The sequence below is a fragment of the Ceratotherium simum genome, chromosome 30 (genome assembly GCF_057802395.1).
Source record: "Ceratotherium simum simum isolate JZ-2026a chromosome 30, ASM5780239v1, whole genome shotgun sequence".
NCBI classification, from domain to species: domain Eukaryota; kingdom Metazoa; phylum Chordata; class Mammalia; order Perissodactyla; family Rhinocerotidae; genus Ceratotherium; species Ceratotherium simum.
In genome coordinates this window covers 18,395,704-18,414,859 of record NC_141929.1, presented here as the reverse complement: position 1 = coordinate 18,414,859, position 19,156 = coordinate 18,395,704, and the positions used below count along the sequence as shown (strand labels likewise).

General features: G+C 37.2%; 1 protein-coding gene across 1 annotated transcript in view; it reads left to right on the top strand.

Annotated features, from left to right (window-relative positions):
- Positions 1 to 19,156, top strand: part of SNTB2 (syntrophin beta 2) — a 103,262-nt gene that overhangs the window by 24,477 nt on the left and 59,629 nt on the right. Inside the window, exon 2 of the mRNA XM_087420029.1 lies at positions 18,052 to 18,265. Within this exon, the coding sequence (XP_087276155.1) occupies positions 18,052 to 18,265 (214 nt within the window). The remainder of the gene's footprint in view (positions 1 to 18,051; positions 18,266 to 19,156) is intronic.

Below are 19,156 nucleotides of genomic sequence, written 5' to 3'. Positions count from 1 at the left end.
ATGGGGCACCGCCACAGCATTGCTTGACAAGCGGTGCGTTGGTGTGCATCCAGGATCCAAACCCGCGAGCCCCGGGCTGCAGAAGCAGAGCGCGTGCACTTAACTGCTACGCCACTGGCCAGTCCCTAGCAAGTTTTTTACCTTCTCTAAGACCTCAATTTCCTCATTTGTAAAATGGGAGTAATGTACCTATCTCAGAGAATTGTTGTGAGATTAAATGATACTGTACATATAAAACAAAACACTTAACTCAGTTTTTGGCACATGTTGAACATTAAATGAGTAGTGAGGATGATGATTGCGTATTTGTGCCCTCTATTATATTTTGAGCTTCTTGAAGACATGGGACGCATTTTATTCATCTTTTGTTTCCCAGTATTTTGCCTATGATAGGTTTGATCCGTAAATGCTTATTCAATGAGAAAATAACTGTCCAACACCATGAGATCTTTATACCTACTTTTTGTACTTCTTTCTTTTTTTCTTCCTCGTTCCAATAGGCTGTACTATAAGAAATAGTATTATTTTAGGGATTTGTACAGTGTATTGTGGCTTCAACACATAGAACTCTAATAATCTATTTTAACCATTAATAAGAGTTACTTACCAGTTAATTATAAATTAAAATATGCTATGTTCAATATTAGAAAAGGATTTCATGACTTAAGGGTCTTAGAAGTTATGCTAACTATCCCACCACATTTTCAGATGTATAAAGTACCATAAGTTTTGAGAGTTATGTGAGCACAGGAAACCATATTTCTTGTCTCTTAAGGAGGGTGTCAGTGATTGAGAAAGAAGACAAGCGAAAAGTGACTGGACTCTTCTAATTTTGCATGAGCCTGGGAAGCCTAACACATGTGTTTTCAGAGATTTCCAGTTTATTTTTAACCCACATAGGAAAGGGAGAGATTTCCTATTAAAGAACCCATTTCGGTTCCTGTGTGTATGCTTTCCTGCTCATTCCAAGCATCCTCTTTGCATTGTTGCTGGTATAGTATTTGTTTTGCACTTTTCCACTTTTGGGATTTCCACCAACAGAAAATAAAAAACAGAATTGTAAAGTTAGAGCACTGAGGAATTTTTAGAGATTTGTGTGTGTGGTGTTAAAACATTTTGCTTACTCACCAAACATTTCAGCAGAATACTCCAAGTTTAGGAATTATTCAAACAATTTTCTCCATTGTTAAGAGGCTATTATTACCACTTGAATTTTCAGCTTTATCCTGGCCTTTCTATTCTGGCCTGTTCTAGTCTGCTATCAGCGTGACAGTTTATACGTTCAAGGATGATGGTGCTGAGAGGAGCCTATTTCCTCAGAGCCCTGGTCTGTTTTGTGAGCTTTATCTCATTAACCCTCACAGTAGTTAGGTGTTTAGGTTAGGTGTATTCACCCTTGGGCATGGATAGGTCAGACTCAGAAAGGCACAGTGGTCGTTTTTCTGAATTCCCACTACACGTAATCCATTATATTATATGATAACGCCCTTGGAAGAAGGTCTTAACTGCTTTGTACGTGAATTCATTCAACAAATACTTATTGAGCACCTGCTTTTTGCCATGTACCATGCTAATTGCTGAAACTGGTGAAAATGATTAAGTTCTGCTGCATTAGGTAATAATAGTAATACTTCACGTTTGTATGGCTTTTACAATTTCTGGAATCCTTTTCCATACTTAAATTCATTTAATCTTCACAATAATCCCCTAAGGATAGGTTTTGCGATTTTATATATATATAGAAACTGAAATCCAAAGGAATGGAATTAAGCCACTTGTATGGACGTAAGTTCTGAAGGGATGGACGCATGGGAGGCACAATCTTTTCTAAACAGTAATAACTTTATTTTAAAAAACAGTATTCTTATGCTTTTTTTTTTTTTTTTGAGGAAGAGTGGCCCTGAGCTAACATCTGTTGCCAGTCTTCCTCTTTTTCTTTTTATTCTCCAAAGCCCCAGTACATAGCTGTAGGTCCTTCTAGTTCTTCTTTGTGGGACGCCACCCCAGCATGGCCTGATGAGCGGTGAGCAGGTCCACGCCCCGCATCCAAACTGGCGAAACCTAGACCGCCGAAGCAGAACACACACACTTAGCCACTGTGCCACCGGGCGGCCCCTCTTATGCTTGTTATTTAGTTTTAGCTTGACTGGGGCTACTGCACTGCTTTTCCAATCACCATCTCCCCACACCATTACTGCAATGCCCATGACAGGGGAGGAGACAGTGGCTGTGACTGTTCAGGCTCCTCTGTGCTTTTAATGGCTCAGAAAGCAGCATTTGGGCAGAATAGTGAATTAAATATTGATCTCTGATTACTTTTTTTTAAATTTTATTACTGATGTAGAAAAGATGAATTACCCCAGGGTAAAAGAACTCTGGCCTGAGTTCTTAAAATATGTTAATGGTAAAGTAATAGTAATAAAATGTAGCCTTCTGTGAGATCATTAGCCAGCACCCGAGTTTTGCCCCTTTTTCTTTTTTTCCCATTTTTGAAACACGAATTAAAATGCTCAGTTGCTCTCGTACATGCTAAGGTTATCACGTTAATCTTAGATAAGACGTGACTACTTCAGTTTTTACTGGAAAGACCTAGTGAGCAAGTTTGAATGCTGACTCATTTGTACGGGCTGCTGAGTAATCTGTAAAATAGTGCTTCATGATTTTATGCTATCTAAAAAACCAAATTGAAAGTTGAGGATGTATTCAGGAAAAGATGACATGAGTTTTTAGTCATGGCTTTGCCACAGACTGACTGTGACTTGGAAGAAGTTTTCTAATTTCTTTGGGCCTCAGTTTTCTTAGAGTTTCAGTTTAGATATCTTGAAAAATGGACAGGTTGGACTGAATTATCACTAAGGTCTCCTCTGGCTCTAAAATTTTGTAAGTTATCTATTTTTAGATCAGTATTTGTCCACAGGACACTCTGGATAGGGATGTGTGTGTGTGTGTGTGTGTGTGTGTGTGTGTGTGTGTGTGTTTAGGGGGCCAAACATAATACACTTGGAATTAATACATATTTCATTAATCTTCTCTAAATATGGCAATTTATTTAGGCTATATTGAGTGGAGCTCTGTAATTCATGTGTAGTTACTACACTGGTGAATCTTTCTCCTTTCCTAGAATAATCTGCAGGGGAGAGAGGAGGATTTAGCTTGCATGAAGATAAATATAATCTCAAGATAAGCACACTTACCGATTACAGGAAGCTAATATTAACACAAATTGACTGTCAATTGCAAGGATAAACTTTCACATATCCAAAGCTGCTCTATATTACTACCTTAATATTATTTGACAAGGATATTTGTCATGGAATTTTGGAATTAAATATACATACCTCTAGAATGACACTGTTCTTTGATTTTTGTCATTATTCTGACACTTCAGATTTACTGTGGCTCATTAAGAATGAAGTAAAAGTGGGTGGGGGAACTGGGAAGGTGTTGATCAAAGGGTATAACTTCAGTTATAAGATGAATAAGTTTTGGGCATCTAACATTCAGCATGGTGACTATAGTTAACAGTACTAGATTATATATTTGAAAGTTGCTAAGAGAGTAGATCTTAAATATTCTCGCCACATGCACAAAAAATTTTAATTATGTGAAGTGATGGATGTGTTAACTAACCTTATTGTGGTAATCAGTTTGCAATATAAACGTGTATCAAATCATCACTTTGTACACATTAAGCTTATACAATGTTGTATGTTAATATCTCAATAAAGCTGGAAAACAATAATAAAAAAGCTTTAAAAAGTGAAATAAAAGAATTTATAATCATCTTTAGGAAATATGTTTAAGTACCTAATTAGTTGTACATGGTACAGTGAACTTGACTCTATCTTAGGCCTAGTAAGAAGCAAGAAAAATTATGAATTCAGAAATTCTAGGCCGGCTCTGTGGCTTAGCAGTTAAGTGCGCGCTCTGCTGCTGGTGGCCCGGGGTTTGGATCCCGGGCGCGCACCGACGCACCGCTTCTCCGGCCATGCTGAGGCCGTGTCCCATATACAGCAACTAGAAGGACGTGCAGCTATGACATACAACTATCTACTGGGGCTTTGGGGGAAAAAATAAATAAATAAAATTAAAAAAAAAAAAGAAATTCTAGAAACAGGTATTAGCATTTTTTAACTTGCATCTCTATTGTAATTGTTTAGTAAAGAATTTTCTTAGCACACTGGTGATAAAAATGTAGGTCTAACAAGTATTTAGGTAGGTTAAATAAATAGTAGTATAGTAGGTGTATATTATAGTCGTATATAATAGCAGGAATCAAAGATGAAAGGTTACCTAGTTTCCTTTTCAAAGTGATGTGAAGTAGAAGTTATGGGGCTAATAGGTTTTCAATACTTACTTGTAAATGTGCATGTTATCAAGTAATTTGAGTTATATTTTTTCACTTATTCCTCCTAAGGGTTTTTTGAGATGCTTCTTTCAAGTACCAAATTTTAGAAGTTATATGTATGTATTTATTTCCTAGGTCCAGCGTGAATTTTTTCTTTTTTTACAATTATTAAAAATAGCATGATGACAGTAATATAGCACTAATAAAATATGTATTGAACTTAAAATTGACATACTGATAATTGTCTTGTAATGATCCAGGTACACCGTTTTGGGCCCCATTTATGATCTGTAGTGTGCATTTATATTTCATTTAGCGAAGTAGAGTTGTATTGTGAAAATCACTGAATAGGAAAACAGCATTTGGTTTTAAAAACAAACAAAAAACATGATTCCTCTTAAAAATTGACTGAAAATTAATGAAGTGTGTATTTGAGGTAGAGTATGGACAGGAATAATAGGTAAGAGCATGTGGTTGTATACAGACTCCAGTCAAAATAATTGTATATTTATCTCATAAGTAATATAAGAAACAATAATTGTTTTAAAGTCTGTATCATAGTCACTAAAGGCAGCTTTTTAAAACCAGCCTTAAATAATATTCATAATAACCCACTAATTGTATGTACTTACTGTACTGAAAAATTATTCATTCAGTATATATTTTTTAAACATTGATCATATTGGCCAGGCACTGGACTTGGTATTGGGAAAACAAAGATGACTAAAACACCCATAGTGGCATTTACAGAGCATCCAAATGCTTTATGTGAATGATCTAATTTAATTGTCAAACTGGGGCCGACCCCATGACTTAGCGGTTAAGTGCGCGCACTCTGCTACTGGCAGCCCGGGTTCGGATCCCGGGCTTCTCCGGCCACGCTGAGGCCGCGTCCCACATACAGCAACTAGAAGGATGTGCAGCTATGACATACAACTATCTACTGGGGCTTTGGGGGGGCAAAACAAAAGGAGAAGGATTGGCAATAGATGTTAGCTCAGAGCCGGTCTTCCTCAGCAAAAAGAGGAGGATTAGCATGGATGTTAGCTCAGGGCTGATCTTCCTCACACACACACAAAAAAATTGTCAAACCAGTGTATTATTATTTAATCCCTCTTCTACAAATGGGGAAATTGAGGTTTTGAAAATTAGGTAACTTGGTTAAGGTCACAGAGCTAGTATGTAAGTAGAAAAGCTACAATTTGAACCCAGCCTTGTCTGATACCAGAACTGGCACTTTTTAACCAAAATGCTGTATTACATGTATGCTACATGTATATAATCCTCTGGAACATAGGAGTGGAATCTGGGAAAGGGAGAAGGGCATTCCAGGAACAGGGAACCTAGTGAATAAAGGCCCAATGACATGAGTAAAACTGCAGTGGCAGAGATCCTGGTTACTGAAGCATAGGGAGCAAAGAGGGAGAGGCAAGAAATGAGGCTGAAAAGGTTATCAAGAGCATTGTATGCCACATTAAAGAATTTTGACTTTTTTTCTCTAGGCAAAGCCAAAGATTTTTAAAGCAGGAGAGTGCTTAATTGAAGCTGTGTTTTAGAAGTTTAACTAGTGGCAGTGTAGAAGATGAATTGGGAAAGACAGTCTAGCAACTGGAAGGTGATTTTTTTTTTATCTAGTCCCTCTGAGAAGTGATTAGTAGCAGTGGAAATGGAGAATAGAGGAGAGATATTTTATAGGAAGACTTGAATGGCACTTGCTGATCTATTACCTGTGTGTTTATGTTTGGGGAGTTGATGTGGAGAGAGGAGTTACAAGTGACTTTGGGTTTCTAACTTGGGCAACTGGTGATGCCATTAACCACATTGAGTAATTTAGAAATAGGAGAAAGTAAAGCATGGGAGAGATGGACTGGATTTGGGACATTGTGTAAGGTAGGAATGCTTTTGGCTGCAAATAAAAGAAAACACAAACAAGAATAGCTTAAGCAACAAAGATTTTTATTTTTTTAATCTCAAATCACAAGAGATCTGAAGGTAGGCTATGCTAGGACTGATGCAGCACTCCATGATGTCAGGTTTGTTCTGTTATTTGTAGTAAGTTCATTTATCACATGGTTACAGCTCCTGACATCGTATCTAAAGCTGCTTTGAGGCACAAATTCAAGGCAGGAAGAAGGGGAAAGGGAAAGTTGCTGGTTGGATCTGTTCTCTTTATCAAGAAAAGCTTTCCCAGATGCCACCAGCAGATTTCAGCTTATATCTTGTTGGCCAGAACTGAGTTGAATGGTCATCAGCAAGGGATGTTGGAGAAGTGAGTATTTAGCTTTTTCAACCTTTATAGTGAAGACAGGCAAGAGAGAGAGGAGGCTTGGGAATGGATGTTGAGTTAGCCAGCCAAGTGTCTAATATAGACTTGTTGAGTTTGCAGTACCTGTAAGACATCAGATCGGAATCAGGAACTTTTCATTATTTAGACCTGATGAGCATTCATCAGTGTGTCTTGCCTGCAACGACTGTTACTGTAGTGTTCTAATGATGATTTTTTGTTTCTCTCATTCCTTCTATACTTATTAATTGGAATTCTTCTGTAAGAAAGAGCTGCCCCTTGGCCTCCATTTATTTATTCAGTTATTTATTTATGTGAGTATGGACTCATGGACATTTACTTTATTCTATGGGTTATAATCCCATACCACGATTATTTATTTTGATTCTCAAATTGTTCCAGCTTTTGTTTTTATTACCTTTTAATTTAAAAAATTAGTAAAAAAAAATTATCAGTGAAGACAGTTATTTGTTGTGGGTTGAGCAATGTATTGCACTATAGCTTAGCATTCAATAGTTGATTTCTATGAACTCGGACAATTCTCAGTCCACTACAGATGAACTACTTAGTCATGTGTTACGTAAGAATGAGGAGGGAAAGAACAGGAACACATCTTTGTCTCTTCTCCGCTTCCTGAACTCAGTTAATACTGCCAGTTTGGTCAGAAAATCCCTAATGACAACAAAAGCTGGCAGTTACTAATAGCAGTTCTTTTGTACAATAAAAAAAATTACAAAGTGTTTAAAGATATGGAAACTTGGATGGCTCTTTTTCCTGGTGGTGACTGACTGGATGTGCAGGATGGAGTGCTTGCTGACCCCTTGAACTTAGCTATTGTGCTGGCTTAATGTTGTGTTTCCGTCTATAGTTTATCACTTGGGTTGCTGATCTAAAACAAACCATCCGGTGTATCCAGCTACTCCAGGACACATCTACTTAGCAACAAAAGTATAGATAAGGATTTCCTTGCACTTAAACTGCTAGAATTTTTTTTTTGTCTAGTGGAAAAACATTATTAGTATTTTTATTAAGTATTTTTCAGTTATTTCATTTTGTTTGCTATTATTACATTCAATTATGTGCGACATTTTGTTTATACTTCTCATAGAATTTATCACATTTTGCCTTTTATAATTTCTGCTTTGTTAATTGGTCTTTTTTGGGTGGGATACATGTCTGCCTTTTCCTCCTCAACTAAACAACTTGAAGACAAAGTCTGTATATCAAACATTTTAAATATCCCACATGCTTTGCACATAAGAGAAAGTTCTTCGTTGTTGAAAAGAGGGAAACATGGTTTTTAAAAGTAAAAAGATTGTTTCCTAGCATTTATAGTAGGAATAGATAAAAGCCCATACATTGGATTTGTGAGACAAGGCTTGTCTTAATACTTACAGAAGAATGTTTTAATCCATGATTGACTCCTCACAATAAGATTACATTTTTGTGTCACTGCAAGAATAAACTGCTCATCCATAAGTCATGTGTTTAAGTTGATAGTAGTTAATTAAGGAGAATTTTATTCTAATGGCAGATTTGTTTTAATAGCAAATTTAGCTGACAAGAAACTCAACCAAGATCTTACAAGTAGAATTTATGTGATAACCTTCAGTATATGGAGAGAGTGACCATGTCCCAAATATTCAAAAGGCATATAATGGTGTTGAGCAAGGACCCTTTATCCAAATATTTGCAAAAATCCTTAATCTAGCGTGAGTAGCGACAGGTTTTTTGTGTGTGTGCGTGAGGAAGACCAGCCCTGAGCTAACAGCCATGCCAATCCTCCTCTTTTTGCTAAGGAAGACTGGCCCTAAGCTAACATCTATTGCCAATCGTCCTCCTTTTTTCCCCCTTTTTCTCCCCAAAGCCCCAGTAGATAGTTGTATGTCATAGCTGCACATCATTCTAGTTGCTGTATGTGGGACGCGGCCTCAGCATGGCCGGAGAAGTGGTGCGTCGGTGCGTGCCCGGGATCCGAACCCGGCCGCCAGTAGCAGAGCGCACGCACTTAACCGCTAAGCCATGGGGCTGGGCCCAGCAACAGTTTTTAACTGGATTATATTACATGGCATAAATATTTCTCATGATTTCACCAGGACTGGGAAATTAGGACTACAAAAATATATCTGTATCTGTGACAGAATCTCGTAATTCATCTAACCTGTATTTACTGTGCATCTCCTGTGTGTTAATGGTCCCTACTATGAACCTTTTATCAATGTACTGACAAATTTTGACCAGTGTATAGAATTAATTTGTGCTACAACTAAGTATGCATATTGTTATAGTGATGTCATGTGGAGTGGGGTACAACTTGCTCTAAAAGATTAGAAGCAAGTATAATGTCAAACCAGAGTCATAGATTGTGTGTGTGCTAGAAAAATACATGAATTTTGCCTCATGAATGTGTAAGAGAATGTATTCAGGGCCTTAAATAGCCCTGCAGAAACTGCAACACAGTTAAGAGTGACTGAAAGAAAAAAGTGAAAGAACTGTGGATAAACATTATAGAAGTGATGTGTTATAATTATGTTGACTTTTAGGGTGTCTTGGGTTTTAATCCCTTCAGTGTATCTTGGTCAAGTGGAAAAAACAGGCAAAACGGAAACTGACATATGACAAGTGCCCTAACAGTGCTGTGTGGAATGTTATAGGAATGTAAACAAGGAAGGCTATGTGCTGTAAAAATTGATGTTTTTGTGAAAGAGACGACAAAGAACAGTTAGTTTGCTATCTTTCTGGAGATATCTTAACTGCCATCTCTAGATATTCTTCAGTGTTGCATAAGAATCCCATTCTGTAGATCATTTATGTTCAATGCCTACTATCTTCCAGGCTCTCTTAAACAGTTTACTTTTATTAGTTAATCTTGTTTAATCCTCTCAGTTACTCAGTAAACTCAGTTACTCAGTAAAGTTGGTATTAGGGTTAGTATTAAGAGTTTTATGGGTTAGAAATTGAGATTGAAAAGTGAAATTATTTGTACAAATCACAAAGTTTATAATTAACAAACTGAAATTCAAATCTGGTCTAATTTCAAATCTTAGACTCTGCCCACTATACCTTACTCCCTCCAAAGTGTATTAATTGTACACACACATACACATTAATATTCAATACCTACAACCCTCAAGCTCAGGCCTAGGCACCTTTCATACTTTATCTCATTTAATCCCTACAGCAGCACTTTGAGAGTGGTATTTTGTTTTACAGATGAGGAAACTGAGGCTCAGAGAGGTAAATTATGCACTTCAAACCTCCCAAAAGGTAAATGGTAATATTAGAGTTTGTTAAGCTCTGCATTTATACTTTAGTGCTTTTATAAAAATTATACAAAGGGGATCAATTGTAGGTTAATGCAAGTACATTGTAGGGTGTGAGATATAGATCTAAGACAATTTTGTACTGATACCCCATTGTTCTTTCAGCATTTATTGAGTAGTATTGTTTCTCTTATTGAATCTATTTCTGAAATTACTTTTCTAATCCATTTTTTCTTTATTATTTGATGGCATGTATTTAAAAGTTAACTTTAATATTATTTATTATGGAACACATACTTATTATAAAAACGTTCAAACACTATAGAAATAGTTAACTTTTGGGCCGGCCCCGTGGCTTAGCAGTTAAGTGAGCGTGCTCCACTGCTGGCAACCCGGGTTCGGATCCCGGGCGCGCACTGACGCACCGCTTCTCCGGCCATGCTGAGGCCACGTCCCACATACAGCAACTAGAAGGATGTGCAGCTATGACATACAACTATCTACTGGGGCTTTGGGGGGAAAAAAATAAATAAATAAAATCTTAAAAAAAAAAAAAAAAGAAATAGTTAACTTCAAAAATAGAAGTCTCTGTAATTGCAATGTAGATATAACCGTTATCAGCAAATTGGCATATTTTCTTGAGCACTTTATAAACATACTAATCTATATATAATTTTTTTAATATAAAACTGAGAACTTGCTTTTATCACTTAGCAACTCTGATACCCTTAGTTTTACCCTTAGTTTTATAGTATATGATTCATTTTATAATGTTTTTGAAATCTGGTAGGGTTCTTTTTTTTTTTTTCCCCAGAAAACTAGCCTCTACTTTAATGCTTCAGCAGGAGACCACGAAGCAATATAAATTATTCCTAACCAGCCTGTTTCTTCTTATGCAAATTGCCTGTCTCATTGCCTCTACTTTAGTGAAAATGAAATTAAAGTTTTATCTTTGTATTTTTTCTAATCCAAGACTTCTGCTGTTGTCAGCCATCCTCTCTGCTTTGTATGTTTTGAAGTAAGCAGAAGGGTATGAACAGATTGCAACATTGTTTCACATAAAGCAATACTTCTTTTTTAGGAGAGGGAGAAGTACTAAGAGTGGAATTGACTTATAAAAACAAAAATATGGCGTAGAAAATAAATATAAATCTCAACACCAAAAATAAAAGAAAAATATGTAGTTTGAAGTAATTTTTTTAGATGCAATGTCTCCTGGTTTTTGAACTAGTTATATAAAGGATTTTAAACACTCATACTTACTGTATGGCAGTTTCCCCAGGGAAATTTGCTAGTAGCTGTCTTCCTTACAAAAACATTTAAAAATGCAAACCTAAGATGTTTAAAACTTTTTTTTACAAAAAGTTGAAAAGCTTGCATATTCTTTTGCAGTTTGGGGAAACATTCCAAAGAAAAACATTTTTTAAATTTATTTTAAAAATATTTACTTTATAAATGACCCACAACTAGTTTTACCATATAAGATTAGTAGTTAAAGAAGACTACCAAGGAGAAATTATACAGTAAACAGTCCAAAGGCCCAAATTATTTCAATGCAGCTGCTTGTTCTATGTTGTATTATAAAAGCGTGAAAGCTAATACTTTTGTATAAAAGTAATAGATATCCATGTTAGAATTTGATTAAGGCCTAAAAAATATCTTTTTTTGCCAGTTTGCATAAATTTATTATAAAAGGCCATAATTTTTAAATCCTGAAATTTTAATTGCTGGGGACAAATTTCAGAGCTACCTTATTTCTGGTTTATTTGGACTTACTCCACTATAGCTCAGAGGTTCCAAATGAACCTTGAGTTCTCTTTGTCATCCCAATAGTAATTTGAGATCCTCAGAAAGGATTTATCTCCTGCTTTTATTGAGTTGGACAGGCCTTGGATTGAAATGGAGAAGCAAAGATGGGTAATGAAGTGAATTGAAAATCCCAGAACCAACATAAACCTCAGTTGCTGTTTTTTTTAACTGGAAAACATTGAAATCACGTCTTATAAGCACATGTACTGCTTCTGAGGACATGCTTGGTTTCTTTGTTGGGGATTTCTTCCTCCTGATGACTAGCAAGAAGAAAGGAACTGACTTTACAGAGTTAAATAATAAGGCAATAATAGGAAATTAAGTATGACTTTGGAAATGCTGGTACAATAAATCCAAAGATTTCTAACTCAGATTTCTGTTAGATCTGAGGTTCTAGTGATCGTCCTGTAACTCCTCACTGTCATAACCTCACAAGTCACTCTTCCCATGGCTTTAGACAAAAAAGTATAAAGAGACATGGATTTCCTGCTTTTAAAGAGAAGAAAATAATATCCTGCATTTGTTGAGGCAAGAGATCAAGATTGAGTGGGCATGTATACATACCATTTTTCACCCATTAAAATAGCAAAGATTGTTTTAAATAAGATTACTTCATGTTAGCAAGTGTACTGACATGGACATGGACGTACACTGCTGGTGGGAGTGTAAAATGGTACAATCCTTTTGGGGAGCAATTTACAGTGTTTATCATGAACCTTAAATATTCCTTTGACCCAGTAATTTCTCTCCTGAAAAATATGTTCATTATAGCATTATTTAAAGTAAACGCCCCTGGGCCGGCGCCGTGGCTTAGCAGTTAAGTGTGCGCGCTCCGCTGCTGAAGGCCCGGGTTCGGATCCTGGGCGTGCACCGATGCACCGCTTCTCCGGCCGTGCTGAGGCCGCGTCCCACATACAGCAACTAGAAGGATGTGCAACTATGACATACAACTATCTACTGGGGCTTTGGGGAGTAAAGGAGGAGGATTGGCAATAGATGTTAGCTCAGAGCTGGTCTTCCTCAGCAAAAAGAGGAGGATTAGCATGGATGTTAGCTCAGGGCTGATCTTCCTCACACACACACAAAAAAAAACTAATCACATCTTCCTCATCCCTACCCCCTGGCAACCAGTGACCTATTCTTCATCATATAGTTTAGTCTTTTCAATAATGGGATCATGTACTATGTAACCTTTTGACCCTGGCTTTTTTTACTCATCATAATGTCTTTGAGATTCATCCAAGTTGTTGAGTGTATCAATAGTTCATTTCTTTTTATTGCCAAGTAGTATCCGATTCTGTGGCTGTACTGCAATTTATACATTCACCCATTGAAGGAAATTTGGGTTGTTTCCAGTTTGGGCACTTATGAATAGAGCTACTGAAAACATTCATGTACAGGTTTTTATGTGAACATAAGTTTTTCTTTCTCTAGAATATGATAAACTTATTAATTACATTTATCTTTTTTTTGCATGTTTTGTTCATGGATGTACTATTTTAAGTTCTTAAAACAATTCCTGGCACATAGCAGGAGCTCAATAAATTAGTGAATATGCAATGTTACTTTCAAATGGAAAGGTATAGTGAAATCAGAGTCACTAAACACATTCAGGGTTTACATCGCCAAACTCTAGACTGTGCAGTCTACTCAAACCCCAAATGGCAGGAGACTTGAGGTGAAAGACACCTGCAAGTTGAGAATGTAAAAGGCTTTTTACTGAAAGTAAAGTAATTCCACCCTAATGTTTTTGGTGGCCATCTATCAAATTCCTGATTTGGAGGAGGATCTTGGGATGAGGTTGAAGAGAAACCTCTTGGGAGAATACTTTAACAGTGATGTCAGCATAACTCATTTGTGAGCAAAATGAAAAGCCAGCTCTTCCACCCTAAGGATAACCCAGAAAGAAACTTGCTTGCGAAAGCAGGGGAGATAATGGCACCATTCTCCCCACATTGTCTGACCCCTTTAATTTCACTTAAACTCTTAGTAAAGGTCGCCAGGTGAGGTAAGAAAAAGGTAACCATTAGAGATACAACTAATGATTATAGGAGAGGTTGATGTTTATAAAGGAAGATGATTGATTTACCAGAATACTTGTTTACAGTCGTAGGCTATGTCTGCACTATGAGCTTTTGAATTTTTTTTTTTTTTTAATTTTTTTCCCCCAAAGCCCCAGTAGATAGTTGTGTGTCATAGCTGCACATCCTTCTAGTTGCTGTATGTGGGAGGCGGCCTCAGCATGGCCAGAGAAGCAGTGTGTCGGTGTGCGCCCGGGATCCAAACCTGGGCCGCCAGCAGCGGAGCGCGTGCACTTAACCGCTAAGCCAGGGGGCCGGCCCCTGCACTATGAGCTTTTAAAAGCCACATAAATGGCATTCAATTTAAAATCAGATGCTGCCTAATGCCCCAAACCAGGATAGCAGTGTACCTCATTAAAATACATAGACACCCTATACCCCTATTCATTAGAGCATGGAATTCAGTAAAAATCAGTTGGATCTTGGATCCCATCCAGTACATTATAGATTTTGAAGGCTCAACAAGATTTCAGTTTAAGGTGGTTCCATGTTTCAAGTTTGAGCAAGGGTTCAGAATAAGTTTTCTTCATTTCTTAAATAATTGGGGTTTTTTGGTATAAATGATATGGACTCAAGAAATTTCAAATATATAGCACTATATAGATAAAAACACTAAAAGGCAATCCTGTACCTATATATAAGCACTATTGATTTTTGGATGAAAATCCTTCCAGACATCTTTCCAGGTGTGTGTACGGTACATGTATATGTTTTTTTCTCCCTAAAGAGACGAAGTTACAGTGATGCTTTTAGGGTCGGGGAAGCCACCTTCATTTTCAATGAATGATCAGTACATAGAAAAAAGAAAATTAACTTCAGCATCTAAACACCTAAAACACTACAAACATCAGTGTTTAATTAAACATTTTTTTTTATTCCCCCCCCAAGCCCCAGTAGATAGTTGTATGTCACAGCTGCACATCCTTCTAGTTGCTGTATGTGGGACGTGGCCTCAGCATGGCCGGAGAAGCGGTGCGTCTGTGCGCGCCCGGGATCCGAACCCGGGCCGCCAGCAGCGGAGTGCGCGCACTTAACCGCTAAGCCACGGGGCCGGCCCTAATTAAACATTTTGAGGTTGATCTTTAACTATCAGGAAAAATGAAATAATTCTGAAATATATTGTGGTTTCTGAGTTGACCTGAATGCCATGTGGGGGTGTAGAGGCTTTGCTTATCCGGCCAGATACCCAGATTAAAGCAATTGTGGCAATTGGGAGGTCCAATTATAGGACTAAAACAGAACTTTCCACTTTTCCCAAATCTCAGGTAAATTAGAAACAGATGTCTATTCATAGTTCTTCAGCCATTATGGATGGCCAGTTAGGTGGGGTATGGCAGCATTGTCATGAACTCAGGTGAAACTCATCGCTCTTTTAATTAGGCCAGGCAATAGGCTGTGTATATGTCTGTTTTGTTTAAATATGTGTGCAAGAATCAGTTTAGTGATGCTACTGTGTGATTGAATGAACTTCTGAGTAGATCATAAAGGGTGTTTTTCTAACCGCTATAATATTCCAGAGTAGTCATTTAGAACATCTTTAATTTCCCCCATTTGGTAGCCCAATAGTTGATATACTGCCTTAAATATTCAAAAAGTCTCTGCCGTTGGCAGTGACTGGAAACTGTTGGAATTTCTGCCAAAGTTCTTGTGATCTAATCCTCTCTTGAAAGCACAAAGCTAAAGCATGTATTGAAATGCCTGAGTCAGCCACTCAAGGGATGTACTGGCTGCACTCATGTTCATTTTTCTAGGATGAAAAAATCTCCTTGGTGACCTGAGGCAACTAGCTTTTACTCTCTCCACACATATTATAACTCTGTATAGAAATCACACACACATATATACAAACACACATAAACTATATCTAAATGCTGGCATTAGCATTATATTTTCTAGAATTATGCTTAATTTTCAGCAGGTCTTGTTTAATAATTTATAGGAAAATAATTTCACCTCTTCTACTGATTGCTGTTAAAAAAACTTCCACTTCTCTAACTTTCTAATTTAGGGAAGGAAAAGAAAGGCACCTAACTATTAAATGTTCAGTATGTGTCTGGACTTTTTACTTGTTTAATATTATTCCCGTTTTATAGATGAGGACCTCAGAACAGTCAAGTGAGGTCACATAGCTCTGAGGTAGCAAGCACAGTTAATATTTGAACCAAGTCTATCTGATTCCAGAGGCCTCTCTATCACTACATCATGTTGTAGAATGCTAGGCTTTATAAAAGTCTATTATCAATATATTTTTTTTTTAAAGATTTCATTTATTTTTTTTCCCCCCAAAGCCCCACTAGATAGTTGTATATCATAGTTGCACATCCTTCTAGTTGCTGTATGTGGGACACGGCCTCAGCATGGCCGGAGAAGCGGTGTGTCGGTGCGCGGCCGGGATCCGAACCCGGGCCGCCAACAGCGGAGCGCGCGCACTTAACCGCTAAGCCATGGGGCCGGCCCTATTATCAATATTATTAAGTAAAAAAAGCAAGGTGCAGAACAGTAAGCATAATATACTACCATTGTGTGAAATGTGTGTGTATACATATATATACACACGTGTGTGTGTATTTTTGCATATGCTTAGCATATCTAGCATATCTCTGGAAGACCATACAATGATTGCTTCCAGGGATGGGAACTGGGCTGCTATTTTGACATATTTGGACAAAATATGTCCAAACTTAAGGACATATTTTTTATTATAAAATCTTTTATACCTTTTGAATTTTGTTTTATATGCATGTATTACCTATTCAGAAAAGAAACAATATTTTAAAGACTGTTAGCTATGTTTTTAGAAACATATCTGATTATTTTTTAGATTTAGTAATCCATTTGTTAGTAAAGTTTCATAGGCTTGTAAAGTTTCTAATGCTGTAGAATATTAATACTAGCTATTATGATATTGATAAGCATTGATAATGATCATATCTTTCTAGTTTTTCAATTCCCATGATGCTACTCTGACCTACCACATTAGAATTTGAGAGGAAAGTAGAATACTGATATAACATATATTGATGTTAGCAGAGGTAATGGTGACTGCTTCATCCGCATTGAACTATTTATTTACATTTTTAATGCTATTTAAGATTATAATAATCTTTGGTTTATCTAGTTTTTGAAACAAGAACACCATGCCTCAAATGACAGTAGTTGCCACTCATGACTGAGGTAAAAGAAGTATTTTATATGAGTCCTAAAACTGAATTTAAAAAGAAAAAAGTTTCTTATATACTAAAAGCCATATTTTAGTTTGGGGCTACAATTGATGGAAATACTTTATTTGGAATACTCTTTATTTTTGTATTTGTTTTGAAAACTACAATGATCTGTTTACATAGCTGTCTCCCTTACTAGTCTGAGCATTCCTTAAGGGCAGAGTCCGTGCCTCATTTGCTCTTGTGTTCTCAGTGGCTTAGGCTTACTAATGTCTGACACTTGGGAGGTAGCTAAAAATGTTGATTGAGTTGTATCAAATTGAACTAGAGATTCTTAGCTTAGTCTAGAGAAGAGAGAGCTATAATCTCAGTCTTCAGATATTTGAAGGGTTTTCATGTGGAAGAGATTAAGTTTGTTCTATATGGCTTCAGGAGACAGCAAACCAATGCGTGGAAGTTTCCAGAAGTTTCTGAATGTTGAGTCGTCAAAAGCTGGATGGCGCTGTCTCAGGAGGTACTGAATCTATCACCAGGAGATTCATTCATGGCTGGTCAACTACTGAGATAATTCAAGTATTTAATTGTTCATTTGTTCCTTAACTCATTTATTCAAACGTTGACTGAGCAGGCACTGTTTTAGATGTTGGATACCAAGACTGAATAAATCATAATCCCTGCCCTTGGGGAACTCACAGCCAGCAGGGGAACAGAAGTATTAGCAAAGAATTACAACCCAGGGTGCTAACAGTTTGTTACAGAGATGTAATGGTAACACCCTGGAGAAAGTGGACAGGAACGGCTGCAGAGGAGATGACTCTTAAGGAGAGTTGACCAGGCAGACAAAGGGAGAAAGAAGTCCTAAGCCGAAGAAACAATACATGCAAAGGCTCAGAAGTTAAAGTTTTCGGAATAGAGTAGTGGTATTTCATTTGGATTATGTGCCCTTAAAGGACCCTCCAATCCTAAGATTCTGTGTGCTGGCCCTTTAATTTAGCGTATTTTTTCACTTTACGCCAGACATTTTGTGTGTGTGTATGTGTATTTCAGTTGTCATTTTTCGTGGGAAACAAAAATACTAACGCTCTTCTTTGATTTTTGTTCGTAGTCAAGTTCATCAGAGAAGTAACGCCATATATCAAGAAGCCATCATTAGTATCAGATCTGCCATGGGAAGGTGCATCTCCCCAGTCACCAAGCTTTAGTGGCAGTGAGGACTCTGGTTCTCCAAAACACCAGAACAGCACCAAGGACAGGAAGGTCATCCCTCTCAAAATGTGCTTTGCTGCTAGAAACTTAAGCATGCCAGATCTGGAAAACAGGTGAGCTGTACCTAAGGAGAACATCATACTTACAGCTTTGTAATCTTAAGGACATGTTGCAATATTACTTATACATATTATTGTGCAATAATGTGACTAAATTATACAGAGGAAAACATCAGTCTGAGATGACAGAATAATTTTTGGAGTTCCATGTTTAAATTACTTCACACATATATGTACATGTACATATGTGGAAAAATTTTGGACAAACACACAAGAAACTTAATGGTGGTTACTTCTGAGGAGTGAAATGGGATTAGAAGGTAGAAGGAAAGAAGGGGCTTCTACTCTTCATTTTATACTTTTCTGGGGTATTATTATTACTTTTTTCGCTATGAACATGACTTGATAATTGAAAAATCTTATTAAAGAAATTTTTTTAAATGTCTCCTTAGATGGAAATTCCTTCTACTATGGATAGTGTAAAGAAGTCAGAGATCTGCATTACAGATCTGGCTGCATCAGCTGGCAGTGTGACCCTGGCAAGTTAGCTTCTCTTGACCTCAGTTTCCTCATTTATAAAATGAGAGAGTTGGATTGGATAATTTCTTTTTTTTTTTTTGTTATAATTTTATTTATTTATTTCTTTTTCCCCAAAGCCCCAGTAGATAGTTGTATGTCATAGTTTCACATCCTTCTAGTTGCTGTATGTGGGACGCGGCCTCAGCACGGCCAGAGAAGCGGTGCGTCGGTGCGCGCCTGGGATCCGAACCCGGGCCGCCAGCAGTGGAGCGCACGCACTTAACCGCTAAGCCACGGGGCTGGCCCTGGATTGGATAATTTCTAATGTCCCTCCTAGTTCTCTAACCATTTGGGTTCTATCACTTTGTCTTCATTAGTTCCATGAAATGGCACTGGTAAACCTAATGTTAGAATAGAGATTTGGGA